The 20,199-nt window shown below is 38.8% G+C and overlaps 2 protein-coding genes across 2 annotated transcripts; one reads left to right on the top strand and one right to left on the bottom strand.

Moving 5' to 3' along the window:
- Window positions 1-55: 55 nt before the first annotated feature.
- On the top strand, window positions 56-14,403 carry LOC128217848 (uncharacterized). The gene is made up of 2 exons (XM_052925261.1): window positions 56-13,078; window positions 13,890-14,403. The coding sequence occupies exon 1, from the start codon at window positions 65-67 to the stop codon at window positions 13,073-13,075; it is 13,011 nt and encodes a 4,336-aa protein (XP_052781221.1). The 5' UTR covers window positions 56-64; the 3' UTR covers window positions 13,076-13,078; window positions 13,890-14,403.
- A 2,163-nt stretch (window positions 14,404-16,566) lies between these two features.
- Window positions 16,567-19,121, bottom strand: LOC128217023 (E3 ubiquitin-protein ligase mind-bomb-like). The gene is made up of 3 exons (XM_052923833.1): window positions 18,996-19,121; window positions 18,091-18,239; window positions 16,567-16,739 (listed from the first exon to the last, which is right to left on the bottom strand). Exons 1-3 carry the CDS (start codon window positions 19,089-19,091, stop codon window positions 16,610-16,612), a joined length of 375 nt encoding a protein of 124 aa, XP_052779793.1. The 5' UTR covers window positions 19,092-19,121; the 3' UTR covers window positions 16,567-16,609.
- Window positions 19,122-20,199: the final 1,078 nt, after the last annotated feature.

Genomic DNA, 20,199 nt, shown 5'->3' on the forward strand with positions numbered 1-20,199 from the left:
GACTAAAAGGTCGCCGAACGACAACTGCTGTTGCGGAGATACAACTATGAATTCCAAAGAAGAAATGTGTTGCCAGGACACACCTCAGCCGAAGGAGAATGATTTCTACTTTTGTTGTGACAGGAAAAGTTTTGACTCGAAAATGTATGTGTGCTGTGAAAACCGAATTGTTCTAAAGGTCGATGAAGATGATGACTGTTGTTGTGGAAACACTACAATGAACTCGAAAGACTTTGTATGTTGCCGAGGGAAACGTCAAATAAAGTATAAAGGGCAACAAACAGGTTGTTGTGGCGATGAAAGCTACGGTATGAAGGATTCAATGTGCTGCGATAAAAAGGTGGTTGAGAAAGTATCCAAGAAGGACGATTGTTGTTGTGGTAAAACTACTATGAACACAGAAGATCAGATTTGTTGTCTGGCAAAGCCACAGTATGTTAGTGGGTCCAACTGGATGTGTTGCGACAGGAACAGCTACAACCCACAAACACATTTGTGTTGTGAAAACAAAATAGTAAAGAAAGAAAAAACAGAGGACAACTGGTGCTGTGCAGATGATCCATACGACACAAACACCCAGGTGTGTTGTGACATGGTCGTTCAGCCCGCCTACGGTGATCCAGATACGACAAAATGTTGCGGCACTATTAGTTACGATATGGAGAACATGATTTGCTGTCACGGTGATTTATTGGAGAAGACGGACAAAGATGATAAATGGTGTTGTGGTGATGAAACGTACAACACGAGAAAGCACGTTTGTTGTAATGGAAAAGTGAAACAGCCAAGATACGGGGACCGGACACAATGCTGTGACAATAAAAGTTTTGATATGGGTACGCATATATGTTGTAATGAAAGCATTTACAAAATGAATTCACCTGACGATGACTGTTGCTGTGGAGACGAGTCAATGAATACAAGAAATGAAATATGTTGCGAAGGCGTCCGACAAGCAAGAATCGGTGGAGAATATACTGATTGTTGTGGTACTGTCGCATATAACACAAGAAAACAAATTTGCTGTGAACGAGACGGAGTCAGAGACAAACGAAACGATGACGACGACTGTTGCTGTATTGATACAACAATGGAGTCTTCAGAAGAAATATGCTGCAAAGATGGTCCAGTTCCCATCAGGGGATCACAGGAATTCACAGACTGCTGCTGTGGTCAATCGTATGACACCAGAAACCAGATTTGTTGTGAATGCAGTCTGGTCAAGAAATCCAAAGTCTCCGACAATTGGTGTTGTAATGATACTTCAATGGACACTGAAACAGAAGTCTGCTGCTTCGGTAAACCACAACCTGCTGTAGCAGGGCCAGACACCAGATGTTGCAAACTTAAGAGTTATGATATAGACGAATATTTATGTTGCAATGGCACAAACTTGATTAAAAAAAAATCTACCGACGACAATGTATGTTGTGCGAATGAACCTATGAATTTCGACACTCAAATATGTTGTGACGGTGAAGTTGATAAAAGAAACGGTGGCGAATTAACACAGTGTTGTAGTAAACAAAGCTTTGATCCAAGAAAGGAAATATGCTGCCGTGATAATGATGGAGATTGGAACCCACGTCCAAAGAGATCCAGGAAAGATGACATGTGCTGTGGTAATGGAACTGTTGATACAGACAACGAGATATGTTGTGATGGAAGGGCTCAACCTGGTGGTCCATATTCTCATTGTTGCCACGGAGTAAGCTATGACAGTAAAACACAAATATGTTGCGGAGATCATGATGAACATTTTATCATTGATAAAGAAGAAAAGGATGACGATTGCTGCTGTGGCAAACCCGGAAGTTATGTCTCGGCAAATGGAACAGATCACATATGCTGTGAGGGAAATAAACAACCACGGTGTGCTGGTCCTGATACCAGGTGTTGTAGGGATGTTAGTTACGACCCAGAAATATCGTTGTGCTGCAACGGAATACATGTTCACGAGAAAGATTCAGCGGATGATAACTGCTGTTGTGGAGTAAACACATTTAATACTGAGGATGAGCTTTGTTGTGAAAACACTACACAACCTGGCGGGCCGACATGGGCATGTTGTGTCGACAAGAGCTATAACACAGAAACTCACATCTGCTGTGAACACCGGATAGTAGCTGTAGCAGAACCAGAGGATAAATGGTGTTGTGGTGACACAACATACAATATGAAGAAACATGTTTGCTGTCAAGGCTTATACAAACAACCAAAACAAACACCGGATCCAGAAGATACAAAGTGCTGTAATAAATACAGCTATAATCCTTCGACTCATATTTGTTGTGATGGCAATATCGTTGAAAAGGAAGACGTAAAGGATACAATGTGTTGTGGAAACGGTACAATGAATACAAAACAGATGTGTTGCAATAGAAATGTTCAGCCTGGCGGTAGAACTTACACGTGTTGTAATGAGTATAGTTATAATACACTAACACATTTGTGTTGTAACGGAAAAGTTAGAGAAAAGAAAAATGACAACGACGACGGCTGTTGTGGGGATGACAGTTCTGTAAATAGTCAAACGGAGCTGTGTTGCAAAGGTGTTCCGCAAGCTGTTGATCCAGAGTTTGGTGACTGTTGTGATTCAAATGTTTACGACGAAAGAACACATATTTGTTGTAATGATTCAGAAGTTATAGCAAAGGAGGATGAAAGAGACAACGTTTGCTGTGGTGACAGCACGATGCATGCATCCGACCATATATGTTGTAATGATGTAAGACAACCAAGAGTTGCCGGAGACGACACGCTTTGTTGCCTTGATAAGAGTTATGATCCAGCTAATAAGGTATGCTGTGATGGTATGAGATTATCAAGGAAATCATCACCAGACGATGACTGTTGTTGCGACGATAAAACCTTCAACAGCAAGACGGACATATGCTGTGAAAATGTACCGAATCCTGGATATGGGTCTGACACACAGTGCTGTGGTAAGAAGAGCTTTAATCAGAAAACGCATGTGTGTTGCCACAATGAAGTCATAGAAAAGATAAACGAGCAGGACGATGGTTGTTGTGGCAATAGAACTATTGATGCCAGTAGCCAGATATGCTGTAATGGCAACCCACAACCAGGACCAATCAGAATGTATTCCTGTTGTGGCGATGAAAGCCATAACGTCAAAACTCATATTTGCTGTGATAATAATGACGTAAGGGAGAAACATAATTCTAAAGATGACTGTTGTTGTGGTGATACATCCATGAACACCAAATCTGAGATTTGTTGCGATGGCAAAGTACGAACACGTGTTGGAGCGGAGATGACAAAATGCTGTCTGGAAGAAGCATTCGATCCAATTAAACAAATTTGCTGCGAAGGTCGTGTTATTACCAAAGTTGAAGAGGACGACAACTTATGTTGTGGAAATGTAAGTTTTAACACAATGGAACAGATATGCTGCAACCATTCACCGCAGCCTCTTGTCGCAGGATCCTCTACACAGTGTTGCGACAATGTCAGTTTTAATCCAGCAAAGCAACTGTGTTGTGAGAAGGGTGTTGTGGAAAAGGAGAGCGATGATGATACATGCTGTTGCGGTAAGAACAAAACATATAATCCTGATGATGAGGTTTGCTGTGGAGGAATCAATCCACAGCCTAAATATGGAGACAATAATAAGTGCTGTAAACTTAAGAGTTACAACGCAGATACACAAGTATGTTGCGACAAAGATGTTGTCGATAAAACAGATTATGATGATGATCATTGTTGTGGAAATTCAACGTACGATAGTATAAACGAAATATGCTGCGAGGGTGTCGCGCAGCCAAAGAAAGGTGGACCTTTTACTGACTGTTGCGAAAAGAAAAGCTTTGATATAATGTCTGAGCTCTGTTGTGACGGAGAAGTTATAACGAAAGATGATCTTAGTCATGATGAATGCTGCGGAAAAAGCTCTATGGACTCAAAGGACGATATATGCTGTGAGGGTGTTACAAACAAAGGATATGGAAGAAACGAAAAATGCTGTGGTTCGGAGAGTTACAACATGATCAATTCAGTTTGCTGTAATGGGAATATTGTTCAGAAAGCCAGTCCTGAAGATACCGGCTGTTGTGGTGACAGTACTTTCAACTATGAGACAGAGGTGTGCTGCTTGGGTGTAACAAATGATTATTACGGGCCACGTACTGGTTGTTGCCTAGATAAGAGTTACAACAGCAGTGAATCAATCTGTTGTGATGGAACCACTGTGACAGCTAAACGTGATAAAAATGACAACTGGTGTTGTGGCAATAAACCTTTCAATACAAAGATGGACGTTTGCTGTGAAGGCAATATACAACCGAAGTATGGGCGAAACACGACTCAATGCTGTCACGAGGTAAGCTTCGATTCAACTTTGTCTTTATGCTGTGGACGAACCATCGTGACAAAACATTCACCCGATGCCGACATGTGTTGTGGAAACACTACAGTTGATATGAGTAAGGAAATATGCTGTGAAGGAGTTCCAAGATCGAGAACAGACGGTGAGTTTACGTCGTGTTGTAAAGACAAAAGCTACTCTACAATGTCGCAACTCTGTTGTAATGAAGGTGACCTGAGAAACAAAAACAGGGATAATGATAGAGAATGCTGTGGAACTAAAAACACATTTAACCCAGCTAAAGAAATTTGTTGTAACGGGGAAGCTTATGATGTAGGAGGTGTCGACAGTGCTGGATGTTGCGACGGAAAAGGCTACAATATTGAAACACATATATGTTGCATAGATAAAATTGTTCCACGTGGAGATGAAGGCAATAACTGGTGTTGTGATGATGTTCCATTCAACACTGCTACACACATATGTTGTAATGGAAATGTTGATGAAAGAAAAGGGGGTGAAATGGCAAGATGTTGCTCACAAGACAGTTTCAACTCCCAAACCCACATATGTTGCGACAATAATGTGATTGAAAAAACAAAAGACAATGCTACATGCTGTTGCGGTAAGACCAAAACATATAATCCTGATGATGAGGTTTGCTGTGGAGGAATCAATCCACAGCCAAAATATGGAGACAATACTAGGTGCTGTATACTTAAGAGTTACAACGCGGATACACAAGTATGTTGCGACAAAGATGTTGTCGATAAAAAAGACAATGATGATGATCATTGTTGTGGAAACTCAACGTACGACAGTATAAACGAAATATGCTGCGAGGGTGTCGCGCAGCCAAAGAAAGGTGGACCTTTTACTGACTGTTGTGACAAGAAAAGCTTTGATATAATGTCTGAGTTATGTTGTGACGGAGAAGTTATAACGAAAGATGATCTTAGTCATGATGAATGCTGCGGAAAAAGCTCTATGGACTCAAAGGACGATATATGTTGTGAGGGTGTTACAAACAAAGGATATGGAAGAAACGAAAAATGCTGTGGTTCGGAGAGTTACAACATGATCAATTCAGTTTGCTGTAATGGGAATATTGTTCAGAAAGCCAGTCCCGAAGATACCGGCTGTTGTGGTGACAGTACTTTCAACTATGAGACAGAGGTTTGCTGCTTGGGTGTAACAAATGATTATTACGGGCCACGTACTGGTTGTTGCCTAGATAAGAGTTACAACAGCAGTGAATCAATCTGCTGTGATGGAACCACTGTGACAGCTAAACGTGATGAAAATGACAACTGGTGTTGTGGCAATAAACCTTTCAATACAAAGATGAACGTTTGCTGTGAAGGCAATATACAACCGAAGTATGGGCGAAACACGCAATGCTGTCACGAGGTAAGCTTCGATTCAACTTTGTCTTTATGCTGTGGACGAACCATCGTGACAAAACATTCACCCGATGCCGACATGTGTTGTGGAAACACTACAGTTGATATGAGTAATGAAATATGCTGTGAAGGAGTTCCAAGATCGAGAACAGACGGTGTGTTTACGTCATGTTGTAAAGACAAAAGCTACTCTACAATGTCGCAACTATGTTGTAATAAAGGTGACGTAAGAAACAAAAATAGGGTTGATGATAGAGAATGCTGTGGAACTAAAAACACATTTAACCCAGCTAAAGAAACTTGCTGTAACGGGGAAGCTTATGATGTAGGAGGTGTCGACAGCGCAGCATGTTGCGACGGAAAAGGCTACAATATTGAAACACAAATATGTTGCATAGATAAAATTGTTCCACGTAGAGATGAAGGCAATAACTGGTGCTGTGATGATGTTCCATTCAACACTGCTACACACATATGTTGTAATGGAAATGTTGATGAAAGAAAAGGGGTTGAAATGGCAAGATGCTGCTCACAAGACAGTTTCAACTCCCAAACCCACATATGTTGCGACAATAATGTGATTGAAAAAACAAAAGACAATGATAACATGTGTTGTGGTAAGAACAAAACATATAATCCTGATGATGAGGTTTGCTGTGGAGGAATCAATCCACAGCCAAAATATGGAAACAATACTAGGTGCTGTATACTTAAGAGTTACAACGCGGATACACAAGTATGTTGCGACAAAGTTGTTGTCGATAAAAAAGATAATGATGATGATCATTGTTGTGGAAATTCAACGTATGATAGTATAAACGAAATATGCTGCGAGGGTGTCGCGCAGCCAAAGAAAGGTGGACCTTTTACTGACTGTTGTGACAAGAAAAGCTTTGATATAATGTCTGAGCTATGTTGTGACGCAGAAGTTATAACAAAAGATGATCTTAGTCATGATGAATGCTGCGGAAAAAGCTCTATGGACTCAAGGGACGATATATGTTGTGAGGGTGTTACAAACAAAGGGTATGGAAGAAACGGAAAATGCTGTGGTTCGGAGAGTTACAACATGAACAATTCAGTTTGCTGTAATGGGAATATTGTTCAGAAAGCCAGTCCCGAAGATACCGGCTGTTGTGGTGACAGTACTTTCAACTATGAGACAGAAGTCTGCTGCTTGGGTGTAACAAATGATTATTACGGGCCACGTACTGGTTGTTGCCTAGATAAGAGTTACAACAGCAGTGAATCAATCTGCTGTGATGGAACCACTGTGACAGCTAAACGTGATAAAAATGACAACTGGTGTTGTGGCAATAAACCTTTCAATACAAAGATGGACGTTTGCTGTGAAGGCAATATACAACCGAAGTATGGGCGAAACACGCAATGCTGTCACGAGGTAAGCTTCGATTCAACTTTGTCTTTATGCTGTGGACGAACCATCGTGACAAAACATTCACCCGATGCCGACATGTGTTGTGGAAACACTACAGTTGATATGAGTAACGAAATATGCTGTGAAGGTGTTCCAAGATCGAGAACAGACGGTGAGTTTACGTCTTGTTGTAAAGACAAAAGCTACTCTACAATGTCGCAACTCTGTTGTAATGAAGTTGACGTGAGAAACAAAAATAGGGATGATAATAGAGAATGCTGTGGAACTAAAAACACATTTAACCCAGCTAAAGAAATTTGCTGTAACGGGGAAGCTTATGATGTAGGAGGTGTCGACAGCGCTGGTTGTTGCGACGGAAAAGGCTACAATATTGAAACACATATATGTTGCATAGATAAAATTGTTCCACGTGGAGATGAAGGCAATAACTGGTGCTGTGATGATGTTCCATTCAACACTGGTACACACATTTGTTGTAATGGAAATGTTGATGAAAGAAAAGGGGGTGAAATGGCAAGATGTTGCTCACAAGACAGTTTCAACTCCCAAACCCACATATGTTGCGACAATAATGTGATTGAAAAAACAAAAGACAACGATAACATGTGTTGCGGAAACTTAACGCTTGATTCAACTATCGAAGTTTGTTGTATGGGAACAACCCCACAGCCCAGAATCGGCGGGGACAAAGTCCAGTGCTGCTTTGAATTAAGCTTTGGTCCAGATACTCATATGTGTTGCGGAAAAGACGTCATTGAAAAGGAAAAAAGAAAAGATGATTGTTGTTGTGGCCATAAATCAATGAACTCTGAGGATGACATTTGCTGCCTTGGTGAAAAACAAACACGTGTTGCTGGGGAATTTACCTCATGTTGTGAAGAAACGAGTTACGACTCTAGAGAAGGTATATGCTGCAATGGAATGGTACGAACAAAATATGGCTCAGAAGATGATGCTTGTTGCGGGGTCGAATCCACAGTGGACTCCAAGAGTGAAATGTGCTGTGATGGTGTGTCAAACAGACTTGTTGGTGGTAAATACACGGACTGCTGCGGTAACAAGACATTTGACAGTCAAACCGAAATGTGCTGTTATGGTAAAATTATAGAGAAAGTCGACAATGATAATAACTGTTGCTGCGGAGCAACAACGATGAACACAGAAACCCAGATTTGCTGCATGGGAGTACCACAACCTGTGGTTGGGGGTGATGCAGCAAGATGTTGTTATGACAAGAGTTACAATTCAGATGAAGGGATATGCTGTGATGCAGGAGACATAAGAGATAAAGAAGAGCAGGATCACGATTGGTGTTGCGGTTCATCAACCTTCAATACCAAGTCCGGTATATGCTGCAATGGTGTCCCACAAGATAGAAAAGGGGGTAAAAACACAAAATGTTGTGGAACAGAAAGCTATAACTCTGACACAAGTTTCTGTTGTGATATGAAAATTGTTCAAAAGAGGGACAAAAACGATGACTGTTGTTGCTGCAATATGACTATCCAATTATCTAATGAAGTGTGCTGTGAGTGTGAACCTCAACCAAGATACAGAGGTCCAACAACATGCTGTGGAAAGCAAAGTTACAACACAAAAGACCAACTTTGTTGTTTTGGTAAAGTCGTTGACAAAAACAAACCCGAAGACGACGGGTGTTGCGGCGATTCCACCGTCGATGCTGAAACAGAGACCTGCTGCATGGGTGTGCCTCAACCAATACGTAATAAAGATACAACGAGATGCTGTAAGACAGAAAGTTACGATAATCGAAAGGAAATGTGTTGTGAAGACAAAGTAGTGCAAAAGAATAGCCAAGCAGATGAATGGTGCTGCGGAGATCAGCCATATAATACTAGAAAGCAAATATGCTGCCATGGGTCCGTCGTGCAACAGTCTTATGGCGATAGTACACACTGCTGTGGTGACATTTCTTACGCCGCAAATACACAGATTTGCTGCGATTCAGGCTTATTTAACAAAACGGATGATGAGGATAACTGGTGTTGTGGAGATACGTCATATAACACGGAAAAACAAATGTGTTGCCAGGGAAAGTTTGTGGCAGACAAGGTGGCTGGTTCTTCAACCCGCTGTTGTGGACGCATGAGCTTCAATCCAAGAAAACAGCTATGCTGTGATGTCGATGTTGTTGATAAAACGGATGATGATGATGATAGTTGTTGCGACAAGGTTACGATGAATGCAGAAGATCACATTTGCTGCCATAAAAAGAGATTTGATCGAAGAAGTAAAAGTATGGAGTGTTGTGATGAAATTGCGTACGACACAAATACACAAATATGTTGTGCACCAAATCACGTACAAAATAAAAGCCACGAGGATGACAACTCTTGCTGTGGTGAATCAACATTTAATACAAAGCGGGACGTTTGCTGCGACAAAACTCCTCAGCCATCATTTGGAAAGACAACTATTTGCTGTCACAAGAGAAGTTATGATTATTCAATACAAATCTGCTGTGGAGATGATTTACGAAATAAGAGATTATCGTCAGATAATTGTTGTTGCGGAAACACCACTATGACGTCCGGTCTACACATATGTTGCGAGGGTGTACCAGGTATAGGAACACACTGTTGTGGCGAGATTGCATTTATTGCTAAAGACTACGTGTGTTGTGATACGGGAAAACTTCGAGAAAAAGAAAATCCAAAAGACAACTACTGTTGTGGAAAGGAAGAAACATACAACACGAAAACACATATATGTTGTCTTGGAAAGGTATTTTCAAATAAAAGTGACGAAATGATGTGCTGTGGCGATGTTGGTTATGATGCTTCGACCCATATTTGCTGCCAGGGTACTCTGATTAAAAAGTCCAAGAATAGCGATGACACATGCTGTGGAAGTACACCCATGACAGAACGAACCGAAATATGTTGCAACGAACAAGTTTATCCTGGAGGAAAATACCATACCTGTTGCGGAGATATTAGTCTTGACACAAAAAAAGAGCTTTGTTGTGATGGTATTGTGTTTCTTAAAACCGATCAGAAAGATGATTGTTGCTGTGGAAACAAGACATTTAATAACCAGTTACAAATCTGCTGTGAGAAATCTGTAAGAGATCGGTATTCTGCTAGAGATAAGTGCTGTAAGGATGAGAATTATAATCCAGTCTCACATTTATGTTGTGATGGAGAAATGAAAATTATTGAGAAGAACGCAGAAGACGATAACTGTTGTTGTGGCAGATGGGCAATGAATACGGCACGCCACATTTGTTGCCAGGGCAAGAACGTTCAGGACAGGGTTGCTGGAAATAAAACAATGTGCTGTGTAAATAAGAGCTTTGATCCTAATGGATACTTGTGTTGCAACATGAAGCTTGTGAAGAAGGAAAATAAGGATGAAAACTGTTGCTGTGGCGATGAGCCATTTAATTCAGATGAACAGCTCTGCTGTGATGGTCTATATGTGCAGCCCGGAGGAAACAGGACACAGTGTTGTGACGAAATCAGTTTTGATCCAAACATGCATGTTTGCTGTAATGAGAAATTGGTAGAGAAGAGAGGAAAGAAAGACTATGGTTGTTGTGGAAAAGGAACGATCGATGCTGAAACGGAGATTTGTTGCCATACAAAGGCGCAGCCACTCGTTGCTGGCGTCGAGTACACTTCTTGCTGCTTCGGTGAAAGCTTTGATACCCGCTCTCATCTTTGTTGCGAGGAAGGCGTAAGAGAGAAACGCAACAAACGTGACGACTGCTGCTGTGGTAATTCAACGTTTGAAACACGGCGGGGAGTTTGCTGCAATGGAAATCCTTATACAAAGTCCTCAGTAGATGACGACGCAAATTGTTGTGGCGATGTTGGTTACAACACAGCAATGTTTATGTGCTGTGATAAGGGACTGGTACCGAAAAACGACGCTTCAGATAATTGTTGTTGCGGCAATACCACGATGGATACACGGAAGGAAATATGTTGTAATGGTGTTCCTCAGCCACTTACGGGCAATATTACACTCTGCTGTGATTTGCGCAGTTATAATACAAAAAATAAAGTATGCTGTGATGGTTTTGATCTGATGGACTCTTCCAGCGAATATGATGATTGTTGTTGTGGCAAGAAAACATACAACACAGAAAGGCAGATGTGTTGCGACATGGAGGTTGTCGAAAAGAAGGGTGGCAAGTACTCTGCATGCTGTCTTAAGCAATCATTTGATACAAGATCCGAAATATGTTGCAAAGAGGACGTGCGCAACAAGATGGACAATAAAGATGATTTTTGTTGCGGAGAAAAAAGTACGTACAACACAAGAACTCAAATATGCTGCGATGGAAAGCCCCAAGATGTCGATGGTAATGTGAACGACGGGTCATGTTGTGGCCCATATGGCATGAACACGAAGAGACAACTATGCTGTGATATGAAAGTAATAGATAAAGAACATCAAAATGACAATTGTTGCTGCGGTAATTCAACCTTCGATGAAAAAACTGAAGTATGTTGTGAAGGTGTAGTACAAGAAAAGATTGGAGGTTCGAAGACACGGTGTTGTGTAAAGAAGAGTTATGATCCAGATTCACATCTATGTTGTGACGATCAAATTAGAAGGAAAGATAAACCGGATGATACCTGGTGCTGCGGGGAAGGCAGTTTTAACACGCAGAATGAACTATGTTGTAATGGTCACTCTCAACCTGCAGACAACGGTAGAACTAGATGTTGTGGCGGTATAAGTTATAACCCGAAAGAACAAATATGTTGTGATTCTAACGAGGTTAACGATAAACCCCACCAGGATGACAATGCATGTTGTGGCGATAGTTCATACAATACGAGAAAAGACATTTGTTGCGAGGGTGTGCCGCAACCAAAATCTGGCCAAGATACCGGATGTTGCAAAAAGGTTAGCTATGATCAAGATACACAACTTTGTTGCGACAGTAGCGTTGTCAACAAGACTTTGAGAGGTGATTATGTATGCTGCGAGAAGCAGTCACTCAATCCAGATACACACATTTGTTGCACGGGCAAAGTACAAGAAAAGACTGGAAGTAAGACTGAATGCTGTGGTGATGTTGCTTACGACACCGATGAAATGATATGTTGTGATGTTGATCGAATGTTAGTGAAGAACCATGCAAACGATGACGTCTGCTGTGGCAACGAAACTTACGAGGCAGACAAAGAACTCTGCTGCTACGGGAATTCCAACAAAATATTAACAGACGACAAAATGGACACGCGTTGCTGTTCGAAAAAGAGTTACAGTATCTATGAAAACATCTGTTGTGATGGAATGCTATTTGATCTACCGGGTGTATACGGTATGTCTGATTGTTGCAATGGAAAACCATATAACCGCAAAACACATATCTGCTGTGCTGGTGAGATTCGGGGGAAGAAAAATGCCGACGATATGCTTTGCTGTGGAAAAACAACGTACAATCCAGTTACTGAGGTTTGTTGCACATACGAAGGAGAGGAAACACCACAACCAGTCAAGAACGCCAGGGGTAACACACGGTGTTGTGCAGGCAAGAGTTACGATGCAGATATTGATATGTGTTGTGACGGAGTGATTCAGCACGCATGGGTTGGTCGGTTAACCAGATGCTGTGGCATTCGTAGCTACAATCCAGAGAAAGGGTTGTGCTGCGATGGACAAGTGATCGAGAAAACAACCCATTTTGACGATTGCTGTTGCTGTAACCGTACATATGACAGTTCCCGGCAGATCTGTTGTAACTGCAACATTGTTAAAAGTATTAGCAGTTTTCACTCAGAGTGTTGTGGTGGAGACTGCTTTGATTCATTGCTACATCTGTGCTGTGGCGGTGTCGTACGGCCAAAGAAGTATGGGGTTGAGTCGTATTGTTGTGGCCCACAGGTTTATACACCGAAACTCGGAGTGTGTTGCGGAAACTACGTAATGTGGAAAGTTCCTGTGGATATGCCATGGAAGAAATAAATAGTAGGTTATGAGATATCTTAAAGGGGCTGTCTCACAGATGATAAAATAGCGAAAAAATAAATTGTCGAAAAATGACATAAACTTTGCATCGATGTGTACAATTCATTGAAACTTACTAACTGAAGTACCACATAGTTTGCAATTTATAAGTTTAGCAGTTATTTCGTATTTTTCCATTAAAAAGATTACTGGGTATGTCTACCAGGTAGAATTCATTTCTAATGCGTGATTGGTAAGTCGGTGTTATCACGTGATATTACTGAGGTAGGTATATACCTTAATTATGTCACCCGACGAGAGTAAGCCTTAATAGCTCACTCAGGATGACGCTGGACTTCAGTTTTGGCGACGCGGGTTCGAACCCGGTCTCAGACACATTATTTTTTTTACATTTTGGTACCCTTTTTTACAATTATGATATTAAAGCGTAACACATTCTATTAGATAATTGTCATGAGATTCGTTACAGAAAAAAACTTTTTTTGGTGCCAATATGTGATACAGTACCTTTAATTGTCCTCGTCTTAATAAAATAACTACTAAGAATGTAAATTATTTGTAATTTGCTCGTTTGTTTTAGCTGTAGCGGTTAACTCTCGCTTGTTATAATAATATTGCATACATGTATTGGCTAAGGTATTAATACTACATAACGAGGAATGAATGCGAAAAGGTTCTAAGTGACATTAAATAAAGAAGATAAAGAACCATTTCGCTTTCACCCCTCGAAATGTGGGTAATTGACGAGATGAACGTTTTGAATTTACAGAAGATGTTTACATAATTTGTATTATACTTCATATATATTCAGGTGATGCAGGAAAAGGAGATGCAGCATACAATATATTTTATCATTCGACTCCATGTTGCTTCACCAACGAACCTGGTCGTTTCCTGATGCGCTGAAATGTGAATTTGGAAGTAGTAGTTTAAGCGTATTTTGAATCTAGTGCGCTATTCTATCAACACTCCTTATTTATTGTGAAACGCTGACGAAAAAGACTAGCGCCGTTTCTTCTATGGTTCTTTGATTTTGTGCTCTATGTCTTTGGCGTTTGCCCAGTGCCACTAAACCGGGTTTATGTTTAAACTTTTTGCTACTGAGCTTGCTTCTGTAGCTCTTTGCATAAATATTGCATTTAAAATGGACTTTGCTTAGCATGTTTTCTGTATGATTTCATTGACAAATATCACATGGTCTAGTCCTACAGCAGTAGTTTGCACTACAGGGCCAGTAGTCAACTTTATTTAGCCTGGGGAGCAAAGGGTTTTAAGTTTGAAATGCATAGCTATATAAAATATATAAATAAATTGATGTAATATTGTGTGCAGTGTTGTTGTTATTTGTAAGCGAGAACAGCAAGCACAATGTTCTGTTTGTCTTTCAATACATTGGATTAATTTCTGGAGTTCTACTTGTGGTACCCGGATACCTAGAATTCCAATCCGACACAGCCCGGGGTACTTCTAAGTCTTAATAAGCTACTAAGAACAAAAATGTTCAAGGCGCGATATTCGTAAGACTTCTCAAGTCATTTTCTAACTCAAGTCTCTTAATTTTAGTATCTCTTAAGTCATATGAAATAAAAAAAAAAGAATTTCCAAAATATATTATTTTCATTTAAGTGATTGAAAAACACACTTTCTTGTTAAAAGGACATATACTGTTTAAGTTGACAATAAAATTTGTCAGAAATCGATTTAAGTTAGGACATGACTTAAGATATTTTACGACTACGTTCCCAAGAGTTTACAATGTAAAAACCATGTGCTAATATGTATTGACGAAATATCACCCCTTTCTGATTGAATAGTGTTCGAATGACAACCAACATCCTGTGAATTCGTGTGATCATTACATGTTGGTTGGACGCACAAAATTGCTCATGCCAAAGAATCAAAGAGCAGAAACTACAGGGACATTTCACGATATTCGGAACTCCTCGGCCATTTGTATCGAAAACAACCTCGGAATTATGCCGGTACATCAGTAGAAGTACAGTAGAAGTACATGTAGGTAAAAATATCATTAATTAAATGAAGTGTTTAGCTTGTATTTGTAGATCTAAGTTTAAATTGATTGACAGTACAGGTCATTATTGTAAGCATAAGTAAGACTCCCAAGAGTTAAGTTATTAAGTGTAAATGCTTAATTGAAATAACTACGCGATTAAAAGTGAAAAGATTTCTGACATTGTAAACCGTTCATATACATCCATATACATCCGAGGGTGTTTTCGATATCAATGGCCGAGGAATTTCGAATGACATCAAGAATCAAGACCACGCGAACACACACTTTAACCAGCATATTTCTATCACCTCAGCTATTGGTTGCTGAAAGGTATTGATAGGAATGTTTCAGGTAATACAAATTCATTTCGATACCGAGATAGTCATGACAGAAATTGATTGTTATACATGTAAATCACCAAGAACCTTTCATTCTTAGAGCATTGAAGAAATTAGATATATATAATTAACTTCATTAAAAAAATCAAAAACAAAAGACAAGATATATATGTATACAACTGTACATGTACATGTATGAATGGTTAAAATTTAAAAATCACTTTTAATAGTTGAATGAAACAAATAAATAAACCAAGGTATTTTTCAAACCTTTTAATCTTATGAATTTGCTATTGGACACTTAATACTGTAGATTGGATACTTTTGAGCTTTTACTATTCACATTTCATAAGCATTTATCATTTCACATTTTATAAGTGTTTATTATTTCCCATTTTGAGAGTGATTATTTTAACATTTTGCTAGCATTTGTTATTTCACAGTTTTGGTGTCTTATTTTACATTTCTTGAGCAGTTCATATTTTGTGAGGATTTAGTATTTCACATTTTGTGAGCAGTAGTTTTTTCACATTTTGCAAGATGATATTATTTTACAATTAATGAGCATTTATCATTTCACAATAAATTGATCAGGATAATATTATAATTATTACCTATGAATCTCCAAAACTAAGTTACATCATCACAATTTTTAAACCAATGCATGCAAGATCGGCCAAAACTAAACAGCTGTGAGTGAGGAACGAAAATGATGAAATTCAAACAACCAACAACAATATTATGTTGGACATTTTTCCTCATTTGATGAGGGCAGACTAATGCTTCAACACCATTGAATAACAACATGTTACAAATATAAATGACTAAAAAAACTGATTTTAAATTAATAAAGAATATTTATTTAACTTAAACAATAGAATTCATAAATGCGTTTGCAAAATATATCAAATACTAACATTGTCATATCAGTTAATGAAAAACCAATATTTTTTTTCCAAATGTTCCTTAGCATTAATGGTACTCTATGTAGTATTCTAGATAATATTGATTCATATCAAAAACGCAGTAAATCGTAGGTGATAGTATACTGTTCACTACTGAATCATAGTAGCCTTTCTTAAAGTCCTTAGGATCAATCTGTGGTGGTCTCTTCATTCCTGGTGCACCAAGACAATTCCCCCCCCCCCAAAAAAAAAAACTTTGGCTACAAACATTGTCTTAAACCCGGTGTCCGAGTCTTGAGATGCGTTGTACAATGTTCTCGACTATGTCAGGTCTTGTGCCGTGGTAAAGGTGAAGCTCGTTGGCACCACCCTGACCGTACTTTCTCTCCATTTCCCTCTTTTTACTGAAATCATAGGATTCCTTGGCATTATTATTTAATAATTCTTTAACATGGTCTTAACTTTATCATGTGAGTACAAGTGCTCTGTATGCAAGCAGTAAGAGGATACACGCTTGTATGGCCCTCAGATATTCTGGAAAAACCTGTTACACAGGCTTCAACTTATAATAAGAGAACAAGTGTTCTGTATTAGGTTTATCTGTCAGCACAGTGGTAAGAGCACTCGCTTCTCACCAAGGCGACCCGGGTTCAATTCCCGGCCTGGGCGCATGTGAAATTGGTAAGTGGTCACCAAGATGGACAAGTTGGTTTTCTCCAGGTACTCTGGTTTGCCCAAAAACACAAGACCACACTAAAAAGAGTTCAAATAAAATAAATGAGTGACATCTGATGTAGAATAAAGACACCAGAACCTCCTTAGTCCATTCTGGACCATTCTCAATTGTTAAATAGATGAGTCAAGATCAAGATAGGACTATACCAAATTGCTTTCTATGTTTAGAGTCAATTATTAGAACAGTGACTGACATCTTATGTAGAATATAGACCCCAGAGCCCCCTTAGTCCATTCTGGAACATTTTTAATTGTTAGATAGATTGTTCAAGATAGGACTATACCAAATTGCTTTCTATGTTTAGAGTCAACTATTAGAACAGTGACTGACATCTTATGTAGAGTATAGACCCCAGAGCCCCCGTAGTCCATTCTGGAACATTTTTAATTGTTAGATAGATTGTTCAAGATAGGACTATACCAAATTGCTTTTTGATGTTTAGCGTAAACTCTTAAAACAAATGGTTGACATCTTATGTAGAATATATACACCAGCACCACCTTAGTCCATTCTGGAGCATTTTCAAATGTCAGATATATTTCCACTGCCAAAAGAGTTCAAATAAAACTTTTATGTAAGTATCCTGACCATGTTCATCTTTTTTTGTTTTATATCAAATGCCAAGAATACTAGTACGAAATATGAAGCATGCTGTTTACACTTGTGTTCTGTAGTCTGAGTTATAGTAAATGGAAATTAAAAATACTTTACATGTGTCATATTTTTTACAAGAACGTTGATCATAAAAAAATTGTTGTTTTTTTTATCAGGAAGCCCTAAACCTATCCGTCCGCGGACACTAAATATTGAAACGATTTGATAAAGCATAGGGTACAATTTACTAAACACAGCTCAAGACTACTCATGCATGTTAAGAATATAATACCATTCTGTATGCAAAGTTAATATAAAACAGACAATAATTTTTAGTGTTAATCTACTATTTGTGGCAACAAATGATTTAAACATTTAAGCCCCAAAGTCAGAAAACATACATCTACATGTACAAAAGCACTCACTTTTCTATCATCTTCTTCATGGTTGGGTCAATAATTAGGTCAACAGGGGTTAAATTGTCGTTGTTCTTAATATACAGGTTAGCTCCCTTCTCCAGAAGGGTGTATACAATCTGGATGTTTATGTCATTCTTCTCGTTGCTCACTGTCTTCTGTAAAACACAAGGATAAGTTTGATTAGAGAACAATCTTTTAGGTTTCATATGAGGCAACCTAAATTTGTATTTCAGTCACATTTCCTTATTTCATTTTTATCACAGTACACGAAATGGTACATGTAGCTGTCATTTAATAAAGCTACGCTGAGGACAGCTAGGCAAATGATGCAGCTATGCAGTACACAATAAATGAGGTCCACAAAAGGTGAAAATACTGGAAATAAACAAAGAAACACATATTATTTTACCATTTAATATCGCAAGGTTTATATTAACCTTTGCCATTTTTACGATCCAAAAATAAATCATCAAAACTATTTTTTTGGCTGTCCTTTTCAGCTCAGATTTTGACATTTTCCACTGCGTCTTATGTACTGTAATAAGGGTTTTTACCCGAATGTTTTTTTCACCAATCTATGCTAGCATCATATACACAGTATAATATGATAGTACTTTGAAGAATGTGAATGTTTGTAGTATAAATGCATTTTATATTCAAAATATAAGACTTTTTGAGGATATTAAATAACACTAGACATAAAAGTTTATGACAAAAATTTGTAGGTTATTATAAAGGTTAAAGGATTATTTTAATCTTATTGTAAACTTTATATATCAATTCCTGTGCGCTAATCATATAGTATTTTACATTTCAGAGAAAAAGAAACAAACATAAATCCTTAATAAGCTACACTTTCCAAAATGTTGACCAACAGTGTGTGTGATATGTTTTACTGGAAAAGCTCATACCCTAAATGGCTGTAGGAGTTTCAAGTTCTGGGAGAGATGGAGTGGGGTGTTACCATCCTTGTCCTGGGCATTTATATCAGCCTCTGTGTAGGTCATACATTTGGAATTATCACAGAGAAAAAGGCAAAGAGGCATTACTCAATGGTTATTTTAGCCGAACAGCTATGCCTTAAAGCGACAGTCCACAAAAGTAACCGTATTTCAAAAGTTTTTAATAAGTTCCACATTGTTTCAGACCGACTGAACCGCAATTATTTTTTAAAAAATCGCTTTAATAACTTAGATTTAACAAATTGAAAATTGCCGAAAGTTGCTATTTTTAGACGGCAAAAGAGAAAGTAGGTCTACGGTTTTTCCGACTACTCTTGGGGGCGATACTATTTCCCGGTCCCGGTCTCATCCGGTCCCGGTCTCCTCCGGTCTCCTCCGGTCTCTGTTTTATAGTAGCTATCGGGCGTGATCAAAAAGGTGTTAATGACCGCGGGGGGTAATAGGATTACAAAAGATTACAGTTGATTAAAACATTAGATATTTGATGATAATTATGTCACTATTTATTTCAAATTTTATATCAATAAAACATAAAATAAATTTAGGCAAAGATAAAAACATGAAATATGCACATGTACTGAAATTAATGTCATAAATAACAAACACATTGAGTGTGTGTTTTTTTCATAATAAATTCAGTTATAAGTATACTTTTGATAATAGTAATACAAAAAATAACAATGCTTGACTACATGTAAATCAAATTTGTAAGTTATCTCAGTACTTCAGGAATTCTATTATCCTTCTTTTGTTTAACTATTGATTTTGTTGCAGCAGATGCGCTTCCACGACCAGTTGCCTTATGTATTTCTGCCAACTGATCGTCTAATTTAAATTTTTATGCCGACACATTTCATGTGGAATCTTAAACGATAGAGTACCAGTAGATAAAGCTGTTATGTATATGCAGCTTGCGTGGAAATCGTGGCTATCGTGAGGAAACGTGTTGGAGCGTGTCAGAGCGTATCAGAACGTGAACGACAATCGGGGATACCGTAGGAGAGCGTGACGCAACGTGGAGCAATAAATGGTAGAAAAGTGTATATCGTAACAGATCGTGGTAGATCGTAGCAGAGCGTGGAGCTATCGTGAGACGTCGCAGCGAAGCGGGATGAAAAAATTTGTCCACGCTGGTCCCGATCTGTTGCGATTG

This window comes from Mya arenaria, chromosome 14 (genome assembly GCF_026914265.1).
Source record: "Mya arenaria isolate MELC-2E11 chromosome 14, ASM2691426v1".
Classification (NCBI taxonomy): Eukaryota; Metazoa; Mollusca; class Bivalvia; order Myida; family Myidae; genus Mya; species Mya arenaria.

Excerpts from the sequence above, each read along its gene's own strand:
- LOC128217848 (XM_052925261.1), top strand. The coding sequence starts at position 65 with ATGTGTTGCCAGGACACACCTCAGCCGAAGGAGAATGATTTCTACTTT.
- LOC128217023 (XM_052923833.1), bottom strand. The coding sequence starts at position 19,091 with ATGACCTACACAGAGGCTGATATAAATGCCCAGGACAAGGATGGTAAC. Across the intron at positions 18,240-18,995 it reads AACTCCTACAGCCATTTAGG|AAGACAGTGAGCAACGAGAA; the intron begins GTATGAGCTTTT and ends TGTGTTTTACAG. Across the intron at positions 16,740-18,090 it reads ATGAAGAAGATGATAGAAAA|TAAAAAGAGGGAAATGGAGA; the intron begins GTGAGTGCTTTT and ends CTATGATTTCAG.